The sequence below is a fragment of the Eleutherodactylus coqui genome, chromosome 2 (assembly GCF_035609145.1).
Source record: "Eleutherodactylus coqui strain aEleCoq1 chromosome 2, aEleCoq1.hap1, whole genome shotgun sequence".
NCBI lineage: Eukaryota > Metazoa > Chordata > Amphibia > Anura > Eleutherodactylidae > Eleutherodactylus > Eleutherodactylus coqui.
Window position 1 is genome coordinate 293748727 of NC_089838.1, and position 24950 is coordinate 293773676.

Sequence of the window (24950 nt, forward strand, 5' to 3'; positions counted from 1 at the left end):
CAGGTTTGTTCAGTCCCCTTACATTGTAAGTACTGAACGTGATGTTAGTCATCATGTTGGTTTTTGAGTGATTGTCGTCTGGACCGGCTTTCAGGGAAAAGGAGGGGGGGAGGAAGAATAGAGGGGTAAAATAGAATAAAAGAAAAAAGGTTTGTAAGAAGAAACCTTTGTGTGGCGTTGAATTGCCCCACTAGTGTGGTGAGAGTATAAACTCGCTGTGCGTCGCATTGTCGTGCGACTATTCACCCTGGTGGAGAGTGGTGAGGTGTCCGGAGAAGCAGGGCCGGGTCACGCTCCACCCCTCCCCCCAGTGTGGGTATTCGTGTGTTGAGGTCCCTTTTTGGGATCCTTGCGTTAGTGGGTTCCGGAATCTGTGTACTTTCCCTGCAGTCGGAATGGGTTACAGCAACTTATAACATAACTATAAACATTTAAATGCCGACAGATGTTAGTGCTATGGTAGGTTCTTGCTTGTAGCCAGGCAGCGGTGTGAGGGCCTTAGTGTGTCCTTTCTATGACGTTCCTGTTGAGACAGTGGTATTCAAGTCTCTATGTGTCATGTTCAGGGATCGCGATCGCCTCGCCGTTGTTTGGGGGGAACTGATTGCCATTTTTCCTGGGTTGTATAGGCGGTTGGTAGCGGGGGTGTTGGCCAGTCTGGCAGTTTGATCTGAGGAAGTTGGAATGTTCCTAAGAAGTTAGGCAAGTCTCCTAGCATATGAAAGGTGGCCGTTTTCCCTTCTTTTTTGGCGATTAGTGCAAATGGGATGCCCTATCTATATGTGATATCATTTTCTTTTAATGTTGTCAGCAGTGGTCTCAGTGCTCCTCTAAGGCGCAGTGTGTTGCGCGCGAGATCCTGTAGGAGGATTAGCGGTCGGCCGTTATGGGTGAGGTCTCCCTTTTCTCTGGCTTTCCGCATTATGTTGTCTTTATCCTTGAAAAAATGGATCCTACAGATTATGTCCCGTGGGCGGTTAGGGTCTGATGCTCTGGGGCTTAAGGCTCTGTGGATCCTGTCTATCAGTATCGGTCTTTCTCGGAGCGTCCCAGTAATTGTAGGAAGAACGTTTTGGCCCATTCTTCCAGTTGGTGTCCCTCTATCTCTTCTGTTACGCCTCTTATACGCACATTATTTCTCCTATTCCTATTTTCAAGATCGTCTAAGTGCGATATAATGTTAGAGATTTGATCTGACTGATACTGTATGACCTGTCTGTGAGATTCCAATATGTCCGCCATTTCCTCCTGTGTTTCCTCAACTTGGAGGACTCTGTGACCTAGTTGATGTATATCGGAATGGATTCGTTCTAGGGCCTGTCTGTTGGACGCTTCAAATCTTGTAAAAAGCGCATTCAGCTCGTCTGTTGTTGGAATAGACATTATACGTGCTTTCCATGAGCTGTTGTCTGCTGCGGGTATTGCCCTTTCTGGGGAGCTGTGTGCAGGGCTGCTGGGTGTGCTTTTGTCTGAGGAAATGCTCCAGCTGTGGGGGTCACCACTATCCTCAGGGCTGTGGGGCTCCATTGCTGTGGTGCTATATGGTGCAGGGCTGGGGTCTGCATGGCTGCTGGTGGGGCTGTTTTGCCCCTTACTCACAGTTCTGATGGGTGCCTGCATTGCACCTCGAGTCTCAGTCCCTGGGCTGCATTCCTCAGCAAGTCTGTGCTGTGTGGGGCTTGTGGAGTCTGTGGTCCCCGCTGCTGCTGCTGCTGGAGTCACTGGCGGTATCGGCGCTTCCTTCCGTGCAGGCGGTGTATCGGAGCTTGGCTGAGCCGCGGCGGGTGCAGGGGATGAAGAGAGGGGCGGCGCGCGCGCTCTGGAAGCCGGCGCCGGCGCCATCTTGGATCTTCTCCCGCCGGCGCGCTGATAAACCGCTCCAGCGTTCCTCCTCTGCTGGTAGGTGCCGCGGTTTTTGTCTCGGGGGTCGCCTTCTTACCCATGCTGCCTGGGTGGATGTTTTTAATAGGATTCCGGAGACGTTAGGCTGGGGGGAATAGGGTTTTTGCGGGAGCCCGGCTCAAACGTGTCCTACTTGGCCATCTGCAGACCACGCCCCCCGGAATAGGAGTTTTGATAGGATAACACTAGCTCACTTATATATACTGAGCGGCTAGCTACATATAATGAATTAATAACAAAAATCCCTGGAATGGCCCCTTTAACCCCTTCCCGCTGCAGGGCGTAAGTTTACGTCCTGGCAGCCTGGTACTTCCCGCAACAGGACGTAAACTTACGTCCTGGAGATAGCGCGGGATCACATAAGATCCCGCAGCGGGAGCCGGCTGTCAGTCACAGCCAGCGTCCCGCTGCAACAGCGGGGGGGCATCGGAGATGCACCCCCCGCTGTTAACCCCTTCCCTGCCGCGATCTAAGTAGATCGCGGCAGGGAAAGAGTTCACAGAGGGAGCGTGGCTCCCTCTGTGTCTCCGGCCGGAACTCGCGTTGTCATCGCGAGAGCCCGGCCTGTCACCATGGCAACAGGACGCCAGACACTGGCGTCCTGTATTGCCTATGCCTATAATCGCTGTACAAGCGATAAGGCATGGCAGAGCAGTAGCTCTGCCATGCCTTATGACAGCGATCATCAGGGCAGTGGTTAAAGTCCCTCAGAGGGACACAAACAGTGTAAGAAAAATAAAGATTAAAAAAATGAATTAAAAAAAATGTAAATAAAAAGTAAAAAAAAACATTTTTTATGCTTTTTCTCAGATTAGCATAAAAAAAGGTAAAAAAAAATAAAACCCCACATATTTAGTCTTGTCGCGTCTGTAACGACGCGTCCAATAAGTTGCACATGCTTTTGACTGTGCACGAAAAAAAAACGCTAAAAAACTGAGGCAAAATGCTAATTTTTAGCATTTTGCCTCACTAAAAACGCAATAAAAGTGATCAAAAAAGCCGTATGTACCCCAAAATGGTACCAGTAAAAACTACAGCTTGTCTTGCAAAATATAAGCCCTCACAGAGCGCCGTACATAGAAAAATAAAAAAGATACAGGACTTTGAATGCAGCGATTTAGAATAGAAAAAAGATTTCCAAAAAAAAGGGTTTTATTGCAGAAAAGTGGGAAAACCTAAAAAAAATGTAAGAATTTTGGTATCGTTGTAACCGTACTGAGACGCAGAAAAAATGGAATGTCTCATTTATGCTGCATGATTAACGCTGTAAAAAAAAATAAAAAAATCTATGGCAGAATTGATGCGTTTTCTCTCCCTGCTATCATAAAAAAAAATAAAAAAAGGTCTACAATATAGTCTATGTACCCAAAAGTGGCACCGATAAAAACTACAGTTCGCCACGCAAAAAACAAGCCCTCATACGGCCGCGTCGACGGAAAAATAAAAAAGTTATGACTTTTGATAAACGGAGAAGAAAATCCGCCAAAAATTGTTGCGTCCTTAAGCCCAAAATAGGCCATGTCATGAAGGGGTTAAAGGGGTTGTCCCAAGAAAATAAATGATCACTTCTCCATAGAAGGTCTAAGAAAAGATACTTATGAATAGTTAATTGATAAGGGGATACATGTATTTACTAGAACAAACATGTTAAGGGGATTATGAGATCCCTGTGTATGGTGCCTTTACATACATTAATCTGTACAATTAGACTAAATTCGGTCATCGTTTAAGATTATTTCAATGATTAATGGGGTTGTCCAGGACTTTTGTGACTTTTTCTACAAATGACCTATCCTCAGGATAGGGCATGAGTAATTGATCAGTGCCCCCCACCCCCACCCCGCTGAGGATCCCTACCGATCAGCTGATCTCCTGGCCCATTGTCATAAAAGGTCAGCACTGGTAGCCGATAGTGCTGTGTGTATTGCAGTCTGGTCTGGGACTGCAGGCACAACTCCCATTGAATTCAATGGGAGTTATGCCTGTGGTATCAAACTGGGCAGCTGCAATGATGACAATGCTAACTGCTTCCAGCGGTGTCCACACTGACAGTAGGCCCAGGGATCAGTTGACTGGCGAGGATTCCTAGTGGCACACCCCCACGATCAACTATTTAACAAGGAGAAATGCAAAGTCCTACATCTGGGCAGGAAAAATGAAAAAAGCACATACAGGATGGGAGGAATTGGGCTAAGCAGCACATATGAAAAAGACTTGGGTATACTAATAGATCATAGACTGAACATGAGTCAACAATGTGATGCAGCAGCTAAAAAGGCAAACACAATTCTGCGATGTATTAAGAGAAGCATAGAGCTAGATCACGTAAAGTAATTATCCCCCTCTACTCTTCCTTAGTCAGACCTCATCTGGAATACTGTGTCCAGTTCTGGGTACCCCAGTTTAAAAAAGACATAGACAAACTAGAGCAAGTTCAGAGAACTATATATTTTTTCACTAATTTTTTTCCAGTTTTTTAGTTTTATTTGGGATAAAACACAAAAAAAATGATTTTTTCAAATTCAGAGGTTTAAAAAAAAATTGTATATTTACACTAAAATAAAGTATTGGAACAGGTTCCTCATTTTGTTTTGGATCTTTTGATATATATGTATAGTTTTGGATTACGGGGTGCATATGGCAATGGTTTTGATTGGCATCAGCAGTGGGTCATTTTCTTTTTATGTATATATTTTTATTTTATTCTGTAATTTTTTTAACTATTTTTTTTGTATAATTTTTTTTAACATCTATGTCCCGCATGATGTCATATAAGACCTTTGGGGGTCATTCACAATGTGTTTTTTTTTTTAGATCCCACTTTTCCACTCCAGCTGAAGCATCCATAGGAGCAGCATCCTTAAGAGCCCCTGTTACAGGAAAAAACACCTCCCTGTTTTGACAACAATCATTGACAGAGCTGATCTGGGTCTGCTAGGATCCTGCAGCTCTACTGTAACAGGGGGAACCCGTCGGTCACGTGATCGCTATTCCACTTCTTACTGCATAGCACTCATTGAGCGCTATGTAGCCAGGAGAGGAGAAGGCAGAACAGGTTAAAAACTACTCCTCCCTTCTCTTCCGGGTCCTTGGGCTGTGTCTGACAGCCGAGAACCCGATCTGACCCTGTTTGATTGCAAGAACAGAGGCTTTAATCCTGCGCTGTACTACTACTATCGGCAGGGATTCAAGCCCAGAACCAAGTGTGTTAGTCCTTAAAGGAATGATTAGTGAATGAGCCAGCGATGATTTTTATGCCTGCAGATCCCAGGCTTGGTCACAAGAATCTGGGTCTGTAACAAGAGTTAGTGTCAGCTCCAGAAATTGGTGGCAAGAGGTAGGGTAAAGCCAAAAGTCAGTATGCAGGCAATGATATAGCGAGTGAGGTCAAAACACGGGAAATCATAATCACCTTTATATAGCACATGCATATTACACAGCACTTTACATCACTTGATATTGGGTTATGTCCCCATTTGGGGCTCGCAATGTACATGCACCTATCTGTATGTTTTTGGAGTGTGGGAGGAAGCTGGAGTACCTGGTGGAAATCCACACAAATACAGGTTGAACATACAAACTCCTTAGTCAGATTTGAACTTAGGAACCCAGTACTGCAAGGCAACAGTGCCAACCACTGAGCCACCATGCTGCCCAATCAGGAAAATGCCAGGAAACATACCACCAGGGCTGATGACCAAGTAAGGAAAGTATGGTGCAGTTTCCCCTTAAAAGTCCCTGGATGATGAAGTCAATTTCTATTATTGCCATTTTCAATGATCGTCTCAAAGAGGTTTTATTGTATTGTCTAATAATATTTAGGGGCAATGCTACATACATTTATTTAAACATTTCTCTTTATTTCCATAGCAAACTAAAGACAATCTGGAGCCATTGCCCACAATCCTCAAAGCCTTAGCTGAGGGTTTGCCTGTGCCTGAATGCATCACACAGGATCAGAGGTAACATCGCCGCCAACGGGCACATCAGCCTTGGTACTATTGCCCAACAAAAACACCAAGACACCATGCATAACAGCACAGTCCAATGCTATTTGCACACTTCAGGTTAATGTTTCTCTTCCAAATGGTTGGTCATCAGCCTACAACTATCAGGTCAATGCTATAGACTTCTATGGGAAAACCTGAGCTGATTATGCAATGTGAAGTGGGAAATGAAACTCCTCTGTCAATAGCTTATCTCCTAGACAAAAAAGAATCAGACTTTCTAAAGAGGTTTAAAAAAGACACAAGTCCATCAAGTCCAACCTGTAATCCAACTGTGTTTAGCCTGAGGATGGCAAAAACTAGTTCAGCCAGTTGACAATCCCCTCAGTTCAGAGGAAAAACTTTTTCCTGGCTTCAAATATGGCAATCAGAATAAATATCCGGATCAACAACCCATCTCAGCAATCTAGTATTTAAAGAGGTTTTCCGGTTATGAGCTATTGATGGCCTAATGTAAGGATAGGCTACTGCTCAGGACATGCGCTAAACTCGGACATGGAGCTGATTTTTTTAGGAAGTAGACTGCACTATTTCTACTGAAGTGGCCCGACTTGGTATTGCAGCTGAAGTTCCCCTTGGAAAGAATAGTAACTTGGCTGGCAATACCATAGCAGTGAAAATTGAGCTGTTCGCTTCCTGCAGAAATCAGGTTAATTCCAAAGTAACAGCTAATTGGCAGGGGTTCCGAGCAGCAGATCCCCACTAATCTGCTATTGATGGCCTATCCTAAGCATAGATCATCAATAGGTCATAATTAGAAAACCTCTTTAATTTGTCATAATATATCCCACTGCTATCATGGTAAGGACCCCATTCACATAAAACTGTTGACTGACCCCTGCCGAAATCATCTGTAAGTACCTCTAGTTTAATAGTAATGAACTGTACATCTATTCTGTGAACATCTCACCGCGCCATTTCTTCTACAGTCAGGATGAAAGTGATGAACCTGAATACATGTTTCCAAGAGACATGCGCAATCTCCGGCCACTTGTAAAAAAGAGCCAGTCGTTGAGCAGTCTTATTAAGGAAAGACTGGTTTCTCCTCCGAAGATAGAGAGAAGGAGTAAATGTCATGTGACGCGCACGCAGAGCGTTCCGGCCCGGACCAGGCCAGGTCGTGCACGTAGGACAAGAAATGATGTTTTTTCTGTGGCTGAGAAAGAAGAAGGGGAGGATGGAAGTCCATGTGTGATGGTACGAAAGCATGACTTATGGCAAATATAGTCCAATGTGTTTTAGCCGCTTCACCCATTGTGGCTCACCTGTCACTGGAGCCGCAGTTGGGTGCCGCCGTTCCCCGTGCCCTGCATGCCAGTCTCTGTCCATTCCACTCTGTGTTCCCTCTGCTCGCTTCCTTTCTGCTGCCCACACTGTCTTAAAGGATTAACGTGAGTGCTCTTACGCCCAATGTCCACGGGCAGATTTGATTTGCGGAATCTGAACGGGGCACCCGCACAGATGAACCGTAGGGAAACATGGGCGTCCACAACTGAATTAAAGCATTCGGATTTTATTTGCAGACCTTTGGTCGCAGAAATCAAATCATAGCATGCTCCATTTTAGTGCAGTTCCCACATGGCGGCTTCCATCAAAGTCAATGGAAGCCGTCCAATCCACGGCCAGTCCGCAATTGACATTGCGGATTCCATGGGAAAGCAGGAGTTTCAAAAAAAAATAAAAACTCTACTGCGCATGTGCACTGGCCGGTGCTTCCACACACATCCGCAATAGAGAAAAATGAAAGACCCGGACGGGTAAGCAGGGTCCTTGGCCACGCATGCACGGTCAGATTCCACTGCGGGCTCCCGCATGCGGAATCCGACCCGCCCGTGGACATGAGCCCGAATTCTGTCTCCACCAATCCTCACTTAGGTCCAGATATATATGTCAACATCTCCATATGGAGGATGCCTAAGCAGTCTTCTATAGCCATTTTGACAAAGCCCCTGTAAGTGTGTACTGTATTCTGGCTTTAACTCCTGCCTTCTACGATTCTGACTTCTGGGCTCCCTTACTTTAGCTCTGATTGGACTTTATTATTGCTCGTTGCCTGCTCTGATCTTCTGCCTGTTACCACACCTGTGCAGCCAGCTCTGACCATCGCCTGTCTAACCACTATACTCCAGTTCACACCATCATGTACTGCTTCAGCAGCCACATTATCTGGACGAGTAACACCATAGGGACCCCAACAGCAAAGACGGTATCCCGCGTGGACAGGTCAAGGGTGAAAACCAGGGTTCTCCCAGGTACCGCCTCCCCATGGCGGTACCTGGTGTGGGTCAAGATGGATCTACATTTGTCTGCCTAACAGTATTTTAATGCTTTTATGTTCTGTATGTGAAGATGTTGTCTCCCAAAAAATTTTTTTAATGGCAAGTTTTCAAGACTTTGCAGAGAAACCAGCTTGTTGAGGTACAAGAATGGCAGGTGGGATCAGCCACTGTTTTTAAAATCAACTCTTGGTCCTAAAGGTCAGTATATGCATAGCTGATCATACCAAGGATTATGCCCGGTGCGGTACCTTCTCTTGGTGCCCACTCCCATAGTGTATGGATACAAATAGTCCTAGCATACAGTGCCGAATCAAAAGAGCCATACAGTATGCCTAAAGAAACAGTGCCTTATGTTGACCAAATTACACTTCCATACAGTCGCCTAAATAACAATGTCATAGTATTACCATACCATACACTGTAGAAATATACTGTATAGTGCCTAAATAAAAGTGCCACACAAAATGTTCTCAACTAATACCACCATACAGTGACCAAATAATGGCCAATGCAATTAATCTTAAAATTTGTGATGGTCACAAGCTTTGGGGGCAAGGCCAAATATCAATCCACAGCTGATGCATCCTGTGTGACCCTTTAGGCCAACCATGCATGTATGCATGACCCTTCTCTATTGAATGAATGGAAGATAAAGGAACAAACAGATGCTGTCATTCATAGATTGCCATATCTCTACACTGGGCGGTTGACATGTCAAAAATGGGGGCCTTAGCATAGTGAGTCTATGTGGTATGGCCTTCTGCAACGTCATAGTAACATAGTATTAGGCTGAAGGGAGACAATGTCCATCTAGGTCAGTCTGTTTCCACCCCCATTGTTGATCCAGAGGAAGGAAAAAAAAGAAAAACCTAATGAGGAAGAAGCCAATTTAACCTATTTGGTGAAAAAAAATTCCTTCCCGACTCCATAATGGCAGTCAGAATAATCTCTGGATCAACATTTGAAAGTTCCTACCGAACTCCAAGCATGAAGTGCAACAAATTTATTAAGAAGTGCATGCCGTTTAATAAACTGGGTGCATGTTAGGCCATTCCATGCGCCAGACTGAAAACAATGCCAGCTACAAGGTGGCATAGATTTCCACCATAATTTACTCCAGATTGTGTCGTAAATTATAGTAAATTTGATTCTCCATTTTTGCCCTTAGAGACGTGGAGAGCTGGGTGCAAAAAGACACAAAAGTCAAAAAATTTGTTGCAAATGTGCTAAAAATTTCATATTTTTAGATGCAGGTTTACTGGTGTAAAAACTGTAAAAACTTGTTCAATGTGCCCCACAGGTGTAAGGACCAGAATGTCTGTTAGTACCATAACAACAACGAGACCTATCTATCTCATCTTCAATATATTTAGAGCAAAAAAAAGAAAAATAGACGTTTTGCATTCAGCACGGAGCACTAATCAGCCAAGATTAAATATCGTTCACATGAAATTCAATAGCAGCTTAAGCAGTCAATACCGGGCTTTGTTCTGGTGTTGGGGTAATCTTACAATACTGGAACATCTGGGGAGAGGGCTGCTGTAGACCTTATTTACATCGGGACCTTGTTCCCTTCTAATGCGCTTTGTTGTAAGCATCTTCCAATAATATTAACTGTCTCTGTATGGTCTATATGTCATTTCAAAGGCCTGAATTGCTAAAGCGTTGGACATCACTTGTTCACACCATGAAGGTTGTCATGTTTTGTTATACAGAAGCTGACGCAACCAAGACAATCGTCCACTCTACCAAGACGGAAGTCAACAGTGCCATGGTGCAGGAATGAGGACCTATGTTTTGTACAGCAAAAGAGAGAAGTTGAAGACAGCCAGGTAATCTGTCAAGTGGCAGATAAAGTATGTTTAGAAGATTCCTACTAGCAAACCACCCTATGAAACCTAGAACAGATATGAAGATGAGTAGTCCGTATAACTTCGGTCAACAATATACAGCTTCTGAGTGTAGAGAAGTAGACATGGGCTAAATGTACCAACCTTTTGTCATTCTTCATCGTGTATGTCATGAGAGAAGGGCTTTAAATGTAATCATTTTAATGGTTAGACAGCTCAATTTTCCCAGTGTTAACCTACATACTTAATAGAAGGCTAACCTTGCACCAACCAAAGTAAAGGCCCATTTACGCATTACGATTATTGCTCAAAATTCGTTCAAGCGACCGAAAATGAGCGATAATTGTTACATGTAAACGGCAGCATTGTGCACTTTTTGCTTGAACGATGATTTTAAGGTGAACTTAAAATCCATCGTTTAGCTAGTGAGAGATAAAGTATCTCTCAATAGACCATGTAATCTGCCAGCACTATCTCTCAAAACATTGCAATCTGCCAGCAGCCCGCAAAGAGAACAATGCAGATGTGTGCATAGCTAGGCGTGTAATTAATCACACACTGGACTCTGCAAACAGCTCCTGGACGCCCTTTTACATGCAAATGAAGGTGATCAAGTGTTAATGGCCATTAACACTGCATGCAAATAAATTGCAAAATCTTTCAATCTTTCAGTCCTTTGAAAGATTATCTTTGCATGTATATGGGCCTTAAGATAGGCGGATCATTTTTCTGTATACAACTTGCACGACGACCCATGCATGTATTTGGAAGTACATTTTAGATAGCTGTTGGCTCATTCAGGCTGACACCTATTCATTTTAACCATGAACGTCCTCATAGAACTCAGTTAAGCATGTGCGTTTTATGATTTATTTTCAATGAGAAAGGGGATAAGCCAATGTCTAATAACGACTTATCTTCCGCTGGAACTAAGGATCAGATGCATGGTAAAACTTAAAAGAAATCTTCCATTAGTATTTAACACCTAAAACCAAACTATAGGTGGGCAATATGAGAGCCAGTATAAACACACCTCATTTTGTGCTCATTGTAGCAACGTCCCCCAAAAGTGCCATTTTCCATTGGGGGAGCTCTAAACTGTCCAATGGGCGGTCTACTGGTATGGAGCGGTCCATTCTCTCTTCCCTTGGTTTTCCAAAACACCATCCCTTGTTGATTGACTGTCATCTCCAGCTTCTGCTTGTTCTGCATATTTGGGACTAGGTAACTGCACAGTGACTTGCCCTGCTGAGGACATCAGCCTCTGACTGTCACTGTGTATGTGTTAAGGTTCTGCGTCTGGGACCTGTGGCTCTATAGATTTCCATGAGCACACCTTCACAGGTAGGGGTTAATTGAGCTGGCTGGGTGTGGTATTCTCCACCAGCCAATCCCCCTGGTCTGTGACAGATAAATACCAGCAAACTCTTGTGAGAGATTGCTGGTGATTTTAGTTCTTCATTTTATTTATCACTGTTAATCCCACTCAGAGCTGGTGTTATGCATGCTTGTCGGACGTGTCTCTAACCTTCCCTGAAGACTGTCTGGACACCTGTAGTCCTTGTCTGTATCATATGCAGACCCCCTCTTCCCTTCCCTTTGACAGGTGCGGCCTCCAGACATCTTATGTCTTGTGTGTGTGTCAGATGGGTGAGCCTGACACTTGTTCCCTCTAGGTGGCTGACTCTCTATTCCCCTGGTGTGAGTACACTTGGACTGGCTATGGTTTACCATCTGTATGCATAACCTGGTATGTTGGTGTGAACTGTGACGTGTGTGGTCTGTCTGTGCAAGTGGCCAGACATGTGCTCTATGTATAATCCTGTTCAGTGTGGTTTGGAGGAGTTACATGCAGTCCTGTTCTATGTGGTTTGCATAACATTGTGTGTTGGTGTGAACAATGACGTGTTTTGTATGTCCGTTCAGGTGGCCAGACATGTGCTTTATGGGCAGTCCTATTCTGGGTTCAGTGTGTGTGAACAGTGTCGTGTCCTATGTGTGTTTTTGGTGCATCTCTCCTGGTCCTTAATCAAGAATAGTCAGGTCCCAGATGAAGACAGTGGGGCTGTCCTTGTCGGGCCAATCACTTTGCTTTTAGGCAGGAGTGGCCCACTTTCCCTGATTAGTAAGGGATGGGGTCCTTCCATCATAGCCTGGAGAAGTGTAATTGGTCTATGCAACACTATGTGAAAGATTCCAGTTTTAAGTGGACACAATCTTGCATCCATACAGAGGCATGACGCTTTAATGCACCTAGCGGACGTAACAGTATGTGTCTACTCAAGGATATGCGGATCAAGCTAAAGTTGGAGATGTCAGTCAATCAACAAGGCGTGAGGTTTTGGAGTGCCATGATGAGAGAACCCAGACCTGTGCATGCTAGCACACTCGCCATCAGATGGTTCAGAGCTAATTTGCTTAACTCAAAATGAAGAATGTTTATACTGGCCTTAAGAAAAAAGTTTGGAACCGTGTTAGAGCCAGTAGAGCAAAATGTGATTGTTCTCAACAAGAGAAGACTCTTATATTCATCACAGACTTCCTTTAAAATACCGATCTTTCTTTCTTCTGACATCTACTGCCCTGTAAGAATCATCAGGCCCCCACAGATATTAGCAGGTGTAGATTTCGATTGCTGGCACATAGACAGCCAACGATGTGCCAAATCTATTAGTAAACATGTGCGTCTTTATGAATTTGGCGCATTTTGCTTCTATGTTTTTAATGCCAACCTTAGTCAATTTCATCCATAGAGTATAATACAGATTACAGTGAGGGGTGACCTGCCTACTTTTGTTTGTATATATGGGATATGTTGCAAAGTTTTCAGAATTTCTGATCTCATTAGGAAACGGATTTACAAGAGATGAGAGGACAAATAGCAGAAAACCAGGAAAAACAAAAGGAGCTGGAGGGACAAATGCTGAAAATGGCGGAGAAGATGCAGGAAGCTCTAGACCAATTTGCTAAAGTGGAGGAAATACACGAGGCATCACAAGCTAAGATCACCAAGCAGATGACACAAATGCAAAGCAGGTAATAAACCACAAAAGGCTGAGCATTACATAACTGGCAGAGGTACAATTCAGACATGTCAAGCTAATGGGTAGCAGAGTTGGTTTTCATGTACAGACAACACATCCTACTTCCATCCCAATTTATCATACACTGTCCTAGGGATTGGGCGAATTATTATTTTTTGTTATTTTTTTATATCAGGATGGATTTCTTAGAGAAAGAATGTGCCAAAGAAAAGACACAAAGAGAAACGAATGAAGAGAAGATTGCAGTACTGGTAAGGCCTCATACCATAGAAATGGCAATGAAACTTAGTTAACAGTCAACACATTAAATACAGACAGCAGAACCAACCTCATAAGAAAAACAAAATTAAGCCTCTCCTTGTGATGCCACCACTGTATAGCATTCTTTCCTTCTATAGGTGTTTACCCAAACATCCAATCCACTGTTGGACAGGATGGTGGCGTACCCCTTAGAGGGATTGTCCACTTTGTACAATCCTGCTTGTTAGAAGAGTCCGTGACAAAGAACAGATCACAATGGCTCTCCCTTGGACCCTGAACAATCAGCTGTAATCTGCGGGAAAACCTGAAAATAAGTGTTCAGTTTTACTGCAGCTCCCCATCAGGGGAAGTGAAGTATTACGCAGTGTCCATTCACATCAGTGGATTGTCTGTATAATGCAGGATAATACAGGTCCTCCAGAGTGAGAGACTCTCTTTCTAACTACTCCCAACTCTGGCCAAGAGATCTGAAAATGGGTGTTCTAAATTAGACAACCGCATTAAGCAGGTGTGCTCCCACTTTGTTGATAAAGATGCCTGTGGAGAGTTAGAGCCAAATGGTTCATATCACCCATGATTAAAGGGGCTACTTTTCATCAAGGGAGACCAACCATGGCTCATCCTGAAATTTAGGGCAGCAGTAGCTGTGCATGTACACCACAGCTCCATTTACTTCCATAGGACAGCCAGGGATAGCTGTTTTGTGAAGTGGAGGTGGGCATGTGTGGCGACCACTGCCACACACTTTGTGACGAGCCATGGCTGGACTCACTGGATGATGCGTAAAATCTGTTGTGAGACAACCCCTTTAAGGGACCGCCCTCTTTCATGGACTCCATTGCAGATACGTAGACTTGCCTGTAAGTGCACCCTTGATTCAAATGCTGTGTTAATTACAAGAGTCGGTCATATATGTTTACATTTCTTTTCATTGATGTCCTAAGTTAGTGATGGAGGTAATTGTAATATGATAATAAAGGTAATCAAGTGAAACGCCCACTAATCCAAAAAGAGAGGAGCCCATTCCTCTACCCCACCAGAAATGTTTTTCATGTTTAGGGGAGATAAGGAAAGAGTCAAGACTATAATGAAGAGTAAATGCATGACCACCTCTTAAACAGAGGACCAAACACCACTGAGGCTTCAACCACTGGGGGTCCAAACGTGTACCATAAGACTTGAGTCCACACAGAGCAGACATTTTTCAATTGCAGGTTTCGGAGTAAATTGGTAAAGAATAAGCGGCAAAATCTGTATGTGTTACATGAAGATTTTGATGTGGATTTTGGTTGGGGTTTTACCCTGTATATTGCAAAGGGTGAAATCCTCAAAAGAAAAATCCACAACAGAATTAAAATTCTGCAGACCAAAACATCGTCTATATGCTCTCAATTCTGTATGGATTATTCAGTTGGTGGGTGAAGTTTTTAAAGCCCCTTTTACACACAACGATTATCACTCAAAGTTCGTTTAAATGATGTCTTTTGAGTGATAATTGTTGCGTGTAAATGCTACCATCGTTTGTTTTTCGGCCGAACGATGATTTTTATTTCAGCTTAAAATCCATTGTTCAGCCAGAGAGCTGATAGCAGTGACCGCACACTGTGTTTCTCCACGGGAGCGCTGATAACATTGCATTCGGCTGCAGTCCAACGGGAGAACAAAGGGGGTTTTTCGCAGATAACAGTCCACCTCCTGTTATCTGCATTCAGCACAGGGAGGCTCATTTACATGCAAATGAAGCTAATAAGCTACTAATGGACAATAGTGTCCATTAGCAGCTTATTCAAGATGATCGCTCAAACTGTCAATCATCCTATCTTTAGAACAAATTTTGAGCTATCATCTTTGCATGTAAATGGGGCTTTAAACCTCATCCAAATGTATTGTAATGAAATTGCTGTATATTTTCAATACAGAATCTTCACTGTAAATCTACAACAATTCCTCAACATGTGAATTCACCCTAGATGAGATTATCAGTGTTAACTGGTTGTTTCTGAGCATAATCTTTGCTTGAGGGTTCATGCATTTGGTAAAACCACCTGCACATATACCCTGTAGGAGTCCTAAAGGTCAGTATTATGGACCAACAAGATCTACATGTGCCGCTATAAGGTGAGGCAACTTACTCTACCCAAGAATGGCTCCATAATATGGCATGCAAAAAAGCAAGCCACAATTGTATGGAATCTGTGAGCAAAACCTTCATCTGCCTCCATATAAAATCTCAGGGAAAGTAAGAGTCCATCCCAGATTATGTGCAGAAGGCTTTACGTTCTTCCCATTCTGTTAACAGTTTATATTATTTATGTTCTCCAAATAAGACAAATAATTGCCTTTATTATTCTTGTAGGAGAGACGACTGGCAGTTCTGGAGAAGACATCTAACTCCATAGGAGATCACAATGAGTATAAAGAGTATAAGCAGAACATGGAAAATGCCTTCGAGGACACGACCACAACTAATGAAGTGGAGGAAAGAGAAAGTTCTGATTCTGATTAGTCTTCTAATCAATTCACAGTTCATCATCGTGGCATAAAATGACACAATGTTTTCCATTTACTTCTCAGTTGGCCTCATTCTCTGTTGCACAGTTAGGCCTCATGTAGACTAGGTAAATGGATTTAGCAAAACCATGCGGGTGTCCCGCACGCGTGATCCGCGCCCATAGGGATGCATTGGACACCCGCAGGTAAGTAAATACCTGCGGATGTCCTTTCTCCCTGCCGTGCGGAACGCATGTGCCGGAAATCACCCGCAGCATGCTCCATTTTCTGCGGATTTCTCACACGGACGGCTCCCACAGGCTTCCATTGAAGCCTGTGGAAGCGGTCCGCAGCTGAATTTTTACTCTGCCGCGGGGCCGCAGGAAAGCAGGGATTCAAAAATAAAAAAAGGTGCTCAGCGCATGCAGTCTGCTGTTTCTGCATCCGTGACACTCATTCATTATATGAAAAGCCGGTAGAAAACGGTCAAAATTGGCCTTTTTGTCTATCCAAAATCTTTTAGGTATGGCTTAAAGAGAATGTTTTGCTATATATCTTTTTTACTAATTAAAACCAAATAGTGAGATCTTTTTCAACCCCTTCCCGCTCCAGGACGTATATTTACGTCCTGGAGCATCGGGGTATGTATGAAGAGAGGCCGCGGTGAGATCTGGGGCCTATTTTTATATTCCACAACACTTCTGCTCGCCCCCACCCAAACAACCAAACACTGTGAATCACCCAACCCAAACAGCTAATCACTGTGAGTCACCCAACCCAAACAACCTATCACTGTGAATCAGCCAACCCAAACAACCAAACACTGTGAATCAGCCAACCCAAGCAACCAAACACTGTGAATCACCCAACCCAAACAGCTAATCACTGTGAATCAAACAACCGATCACTGTGAATCAGCCAACCCAAACAACCAATCAGCTTGCGAATCGAGCAGAAGTGTTGTGGAATATAATAATATGAGCTCAGGGGAGCTGTGCAGGTGTCACGGCAGCCGGGGGCCTTTTGAGACTGCCTATCAAGCCATCTCCGTGGGGTGGCTTGATAGACTGCCTGTCAAATTGCAGTATGATGTAATGCTATAGCATTACGTCATACTACAGGAGCGATCAAAGCATCATATGTTGTAGTCCCCCAGAGGGGCTTAAAAGATAATAAAATATTAAATCACCCCTCCTTTTTGCCATATCTATAATTAAAAAATCTTAATCATAAAATAAAAATACATATTTGGTATCACCGCGTCTGTAAAAGTCTGATCTATCAAAGTAGTGCATTATTTACCCCACACGGTGAACGTCGTCTGAAAAAAAAGAAAGAAAGGACGCCAGAAATGCACTTTTTCAGTCACCATGTCTCCCAGAAAAAACGCTATAAAAAGCGATCAAAAAGTCATATGAATTTCGAATTGGTACTAATGAAACTACAGGACATCCCGCTCAACCACGTTGACAAAAAAATTAAAAAGTTATTGCGCACAGAAGATGACCGCAGAGAATAATTGAAAAAAATGAAATGTCTTTGAAAAAAAAAGAGTAGTACAGCAAAAAAAAAAACTATACAACTTTTGTATCGTAGGAATCATACTGACCCGTAGAATAAAGTTATCATGTCATTTTGTTGCAGTTTGTGCGCCGTAACGTTATCATGTCATTTTGTTGCAGTTTGTGCGCCGTAGAAACAAGACGCACTGAAAGATGGCGGAATGTCGTTTTTTTTTTATCATTTTACTCCACTTAGAATTTTTTAAAAGTTTTTCAGTACATTATAAGGTACATTAAATAGCACCATTGAAAACTACAACTCATCCCGCAAAAAACAAGCCTTCATACAGCGATGTCGATGGATAAATAAAGGAGTTACGATTTTTTTTAAAGGAGGGTAGGAAAAACGAAAATGGAAAAAAAAGGGGGCCGCGTCATTAAGGGGTTAAAATTATCTTGTCATATTTTGTTGTCTGTATATGACTATGGGGCAGCCATCTTGACTTAGCTACAGTTAACAGAATTTAGAGCTATGCTTTACATCAGCCTCATGGGCCATAGGCCCAATAAACATAACATTGGCTTTTCTAGGAAAGTGTTATAGGCGTGCTCTGTGACCTGTGCAGAGCTCACTGTGCAAGGAGGGAGAAAGTGGACAAGGGTATCTTCAGACCACCAAAGGAAATGATCCAGAGATCACCCTCCAGCTATACAGAACATCCAATGTCGATTTCAATTGCATTGTAAACTCTGCTGTGATCATTGTAAGAATAGTAGTAAGGTTTAATGGGCTACTGCTGAATAAGTCCATAAAAACGGAACTTAAGGTACCTTTACATTGGCTGATAGTTGCTTAAATAATCGCTCAAATGAGCGATTCTGGACGACTATTCGCCCATGTACACACAGCTCAGGAACGAACGGATGGCGACTCCTGTTTACACTGAATCAGAAGCCGCTCTCCAATGAGCAATCCGGTCTGCTCCACCTCTAGTCATTTGAACGACTATGGCTGCTGTGCTTTGCTACATGTAAAAGGTACCCTTTGGCAAGGGATGTTGAAGATAGCTTTGATAAACTGTCTTTGTCATCCCCAAAATGAATGATAAATGAGTGTGGAAATAAAGTGAATCCCAGGGAAGTCTGATCAAAATTGTTTCACTTTGCTCCATCCCTTTCATCCTGGACTGATAGATGCTCCTCCATTGTTGTCCAACCTGTTATCCCAAAATTGAAATTTAGATTCAAATGAAATTCAGCTCAAGCATTGAGCAATGAGTGTTATTTCCGATACCTTAGGCCACCAGAAAAATTATTCTGAGACCACCCTCCCACTATACAGCACATTTACACTACCAGTCAAAAGTTTTAGAACTCCTCAATTCCAGTTTTTATTGATAATTCCGTGGTTTAATGTCTTAAATGTACTTTGAAATGAACGTATAGAACAAATAAACAAGTTAGGATGAATAAAAATAAAGGATTGTGTTCAACCAAATAAAATCTAGATTTTAGACTCTTCACATTCGCCCCATCTAGCTGATATAACAGCGTTACACAATTGAGGCATTCTTTGTATAATTGCATTCAGATATTGTTCAGAAATGTCTTCCCAACATTGTTGCAGAAGTTCCCATAAATGTGCTGCACTTGTAGGTTGCTTTGCTTTCATCCTTCTGTCCAGATGATCCCAAACTAGCTCGGTGGGGTTTAAGTCTGGAGACTGTGCAGCATATGGATTTCATCCTGCCGTGCGGATTGCATGGGCGGGGAAAAAATTGCAGCATGCTCCATTTTCTGTGGATTCCCGCACAGACAGCTTCCATTGAAGTCAATAGAAGCCGTCCGATCCACAGCACACCGGCAGATGACACTGTGGACGTGCCGCAGATCCGCTGGAAACTTGAAAAAAAATGCACTACATGTGCGCACGGCACATCGGCTGGTTCGCCGAGCGCATCCGCTGTGCAGAAGAAAGAATATCCAGCTGGAACGGAGAAGACCCGCAGCCAGACAGGTAAAGAAAGTGTCCTAAAATGTCCATGGCTGTGGGCACGGGTGGAATCGGCTGCGGGATTCCACACTTGGAATCCGTGCGTGCCCGTGGACATGAGGCCTAAGCGGACACCAGAGAGTATTGCCATGCCAGTCATCCTTTGCAAGTTGACAACCCCAGACCATCACACTCCCTCCTCCATGTTTGACAGTTGGTGTCACACACTCACAAACCATTCTTTCATCTACTCAAATGCATACAAAAACCCTGTATGATGTACCTGAGATGTAAAATTTTGATTAATCTGTCCCATAAGACCCTCTTCCACTCTTTAGTAGTCAACTGGAGGTACCGCTTGGCCCAGACAAGTCATTGTTAAAAATTATTTTTATTATTAGTATTATTTTGTAATCTTTGCATTGGCTTTTTTACTGAAACTTTACCTGTCACACCTGCAGATAGAAGTCTTCTCTTCACAGTTGAAATGGAAACTTGTTTCATTTTTTGCTGTGCTTGAAGATGTGTGCTGTGAGATTCCGCTCACGCAGACTGTTAGCTCTCAAAAACTTGCCATCTGATTTTGTAGTGGCTTTTGGTCTTCCAGACCTCTTCCAGCTGTCCCTGATCTGTTCCCTGAAAAAGACCTTTGGTTAAAATCATAAATTCAGACTATTGTTGTGTCTCTGGTTAAAATTTAGTATTTTTCTAGTTTTAACTTACTTTTGAAACTTTCAACAGTTTCACGTTTTTTGCTGGACTTGATCTGTGTTAATGTCAAAAAAACTGGAAAAACTGAACTTTTGACCAGTAGTGTACATGCCCACTTTTAATTGCCTTGTAATCTTTAGTGAGGTAACTATGAAATCAACCCATATAAAATAGACAATTGTAAATGTTAATTTTGGCAATACATTATCATCCAACCAGGTTCAATCTATTAAAGTGGTTATCCAATAAGAGACAACCCTTTTCAGAATGCAACCGCCTGGATAATTGGCTGATCAACAGGCATCACCCATGCAGAAGCCATTAAAGGGGAAACATAGTCCTGCATAATTGCCATTTAGTTGAATGGCCATTCATGTAATACAATGACAGCTCAAAGTCCACCAGAGCGACTCTCCCTTCTGGTACATAGAGGGTAGTTCCAAGTGGGGGACCCCCTCTATGATGTCTATATGCCCTAATAGGGCATATGGACAGGGTTGTCTTCTTTGGACAACCTCTTTAAATCAAATATGCCCTGTGTAATCTCAGTAGTTTGTCTCCCTGTAGATCCAAATTAGGATAAAATATGCATCAGAAAGTCTTCTCAAGTAGTTGTATGGAGTTGGCCTATTTCTGTACCCACAACAGTAACTTGCTTAAGATGACTTATGCAGAGCAGCTCAGCCACATTTAACTTCAATGGAGTTTAACTGCAATACCAAATGCAACCTATGTACAGCTATGGCGCTCTTTTGTACTTTTCTAATCCCGTACAATTGCATTAAGTGTCATTGAAAAATCAGTTCACCTTTTAACTAATCAGTGCACCCTTTGTTAATTGTGATTGCTGGACTCCTACAAAGAACAGAACAATGTTATGTTACTTTTGGCACTTGGTGACATTTGCAGGAAGTTAATATAATGACGTCAATAGACATCCGGATAGGCATGAATAAAAACAAAAAAGAATAATATCATTTTAAGCCTGAATATAAAGTCCGTAACGATGGGTACAGTCATCTTCCACTAGATTTGCTCAGCTATGGAAGTCATGAACCACTTCATCACCCCAAAACATAGTATTATATTCCTTTACTGACCATTAGGGATCCTAGCTAGATGTTTTCAATGGATCTAAAAGTTCAGTTAATTTTTGGCGTTTGTCATGGTAAAACCATAATATATTCACTGTTCTTAATCCATTTGAACCATGTGACATACATTGACAGTTTAGGAAATTAGCAGTTAACAACCACCGCCATAAATGTATGGCACAATGATGACGTGGACACAAAAGCTATGCCTGCGCTGTCACCCATGGAAGGACAACTAATTGACAGCAGTCTCCCATGGCAATGGCCAAAATCGTAGCTATCTCTATTCTCATCCATATAATCCCTTAGATGCCATGGTCAAGAGTGATTACTGCATCTAAGTAATCAAAGCAAAGGGACTAACTTTGTCTTCAGATAACCGACTCCTGAGGGGCAGGCCTATAAGTGTTGGGTCGTTCACGAACGAGCTCGCTGTATAAGCTAGCTCATTTATGTGTACAATGGTGGTCCCCATCCATCGGTGAGTCAAAAGTGGCTCTTTGAACCTATTTATATGGAGGTTGAACAGCTCAAGCTATCATCTCATCTCTGCTCTCTAATCTGAGGACGAGGGTAGAACAGGACGTAGACAACCCCTACCCCTTTCACTTCATTGTATGGCTCATCAAATGAAAGGAAGAGAGGATAGGTTACCTATCTGCTGTTCTGCGCTCCTCTCAACTCTGTAGACTGTACAGAACCAGATTGAAGTGTAGAGATGAGAGGCGGACAGAACAGTCTGTATGTTAAATGAAGAGCCATTCAGAAGCTAAAAGAGCTGAACCAATCAATCTAGTTAACTAAAAAGGAACAGAATACCCACCACTAAGACGTATGGCTTCATATAGCAGCCAGAGCCTAAGAAAGACACTCAGAGGTATTCCTGTCCATTTCATAATAAAAGTTAAGGTTATGCACTAAGTAAAAACGCCATAACTGGGCATAAAAAGGGTGAATAAAGCTTAATATAATTGTTACAAAAAATCAGATAAGAGAAAAATATATATTCTTTTTATAAAATATAATTCATTTCCGACAAGTGATCAAATATAAAAAATACTGCACACATTTGTTTCCCCCCTAAATGTTACAACCCACAGCATGAAGTTTATACAGGTGGTATAAAGGGAAAAAAGTTGTTGGTTCAAAATATTTTATTCAGAGTTTTTCCAACACATTACAAGAATATGCATGAACTCAATTATATTGCAAGATTCAATACTTAAATATCATGAGCTCATTGGGGCCTCTACCGGCTTGCCAAAAAGAGACCTAGTATAATTAGAAATGGAAATAAACTAAACGCAAATAGAAAAGAAACAAAAAGAAACAAACAAAACTTAGCTAAACAGTATACAAAGACAAGACAAAACCAGGGAACACAAAAGCACACAGGGGTCGAATCATACAGGGGTAAGGGGGAGGGGGGCGCTGGGGAAATATAGAGGTCATAGGAGAGAACACCATCCATGTTGAGCTGTTTTTATCCTTGTTCAAATCTAAACCTACAGCTGCCCAGAATCCACCTAGGATCTGAATCTCTCTGAGGGCCGGAAAGAGATCCAGACCTGCCATGTACTGTAAAACTCCTCATGGGCGTAGTTCTCACTTAGTTCTTCAAAGCGCATAAGGTCGTTAATCTCCTCTACCCACATCCTTCTTGAGGGAGGCGCAGAGGACTTCTAGAGTCTAGGGATGATTATACTAGTTGCAAGAATAAAGAATCTCGGAAGACCCCTTTTGGCTTTTTTGATGGGTCCTGGGAGGACTGAGAGCAGTGCCACTTCCACCGTCAAGTTCACGTGTGTCCTGCAGATACAGTTGTAGACCTCCATCATCTCCTTCCAAAGGGTGGCTACATCAGGGCAGCTCCACCAAAAGTTGTTTTTTTTGCATTTCGAACAAAAAGAGTTTTTGCCAAGATATGTGGATCCAAAAATTGTGCTATTAAATAATACACCTTGGTCCCACAAGATAAACAAGTGCAAAAAGATGTATGTAAATGGAAAATAAAAAGTTAATGGTGTTGGGGGGAAAAAAAGCTCACTGCGTCATCATTCTTGAAATTGGATACGTCCTTCAGGAGTTGAAAAAAGACACAAAACAGGTTCTGTGGGATTAAAACAAGTTCCTTGAAAGTCAAAGAACATCAATGAAATAATAAGAAAATTTATACAAACTGAAGTCTACACCCAATTTTCTTTGGTTATTTAATTTTCTGCTCATTATACAAAAACATTTGGGTGGAGGGGTTGAAGACACATTCTTATGTGACGACAAGAACAAGTTTTGGCATGCTTGTTATGCATCAGATAGGACCTTAGGGCTATATGGAAGGCTTTAACAAGCAATGTTAGTATAAAAGGTAAAGTACATTGTTGGTGATAGAGGCATGTAAAGCAACTTTTTAACCAGTCTGTCCATATGGCCACTCCATATGGATTTTGGCAAATAGTGATTCCCAACATTAGTCTCTTTTGTAGTCTGTAGATGCAGTATTTAATCTCCGCAGAGATTCAGGAGCAAGCAGATAGCCAAGACATCTTCATAAATGATATGCAAGGGATCTCAACAACACATAGGGCATCAAGCCAGGGTCCAATTTACGAGACCAATAACTAGTATGTACCACCTCTTCAAGACGCAAACCTACTGACCTCTAGGATTGAAGTGGAAACAACGGTGTCAAGTCTGCATTCCCATAAAGCTGGGTTTATTTCTTACAGAAACAAAACGTTTAATGGCAGCAGCACTTAAATATACCTCAAGTCCGAGGGGAGGCTCCTTGTCTCAGGCAAAAAATGTCGGCTCACAGAAATGGATCTGGTTCCGTGATCCATATACTCAAGCACAGTCTTTATATAAAGAGCCGTATCAGGGGTACCATGGAAGGATACTCACATCTTTAAAAGGACTTCATCTTTATTGTGTCTACATAAGCTGACAACGTTTGGACTTGATAAAGACTGCATGCTTCAGTCGAAACGTTGTCAGCTTATGTGGCCACAATAAAGATGAAGTCCTTTTAAAGATGTGAGTATCCTACCTTGGTACCCCCTGATGCGGCTCTTTTTATATAAAGACTAGGTTTATTTCTTATATACACTCATTGACAAAAAAATTAATGCACCTAGAAGGAGTTGTTGGAATCAAATTAAACTTTGTATGTATAAATGTAATGATGACATAAGGAAGTGATTACAATATTAGAGCGAAAGGATAAGTTCAATAGGGAAAACCATACAATTCAAAAGGAGGTTCTAGTACCCTGCTGGGCCACCTCTAGCCTGGACACATGATGCAATACAGTTGGGCATGGAGGCATACAGACTCCGTATGTTATCCTGCGGCATATTTGCCCACAGAAGTTGCAACTGGACCTCTAGATCCTGCACACTAGTAGGCTGCCGAAGCTGACATCCCAGTGGGTCCCATAAATGCTCAATCCGTAATAGATCTGTCAACCAGGCAGGCGAAGGAAATGTGTCAACTTGGTGAAGGCATTCTTGGGGAACCTTTGCAGTGTGTGGATGAGCATTGTTCTGCTCTTGGAAGCCCTGCAATTACAGGATTCACGGCACATATCTCGGAGCTGTTAGTGTACCTCGATAACCACTAGGGGTGACCAACTGTGGTATAGGATGTCTCCCTAGATCATCACATCAACAATCATTCCAGAACAAAGGCAGTATTGAAATGCTCACCACAAGGCCTCCATACTCATACACAACGTCAACTCCCAAACAGAACCTGGAATTGTCACTAAGGATGATGCAATTCCAGTCCGTAGAAGACCAGGTTTCTCATTTACGACACA

At 42.6% G+C, this 24950-nt stretch overlaps 1 protein-coding gene across 1 annotated transcript in view; it reads left to right on the forward strand.

Moving 5' to 3' along the window:
• Positions 1-18928, forward strand: part of RASAL3 (RAS protein activator like 3) — a 61907-nt gene extending 42979 nt beyond the window's left edge. The window contains exons 13-18 of the mRNA XM_066593254.1: positions 5773-5864; positions 6839-7106; positions 9904-10020; positions 12887-13074; positions 13258-13333; positions 15700-18928. Coding sequence (XP_066449351.1) covers positions 5773-5864; positions 6839-7106; positions 9904-10020; positions 12887-13074; positions 13258-13333; positions 15700-15849 — 891 coding nt within the window. The 3' untranslated portion in view covers positions 15850-18928. The remainder of the gene's footprint in view (positions 1-5772; positions 5865-6838; positions 7107-9903; positions 10021-12886; positions 13075-13257; positions 13334-15699) is intronic.
• The last annotated feature ends 6022 nt before the right edge of the window (positions 18929-24950 follow it).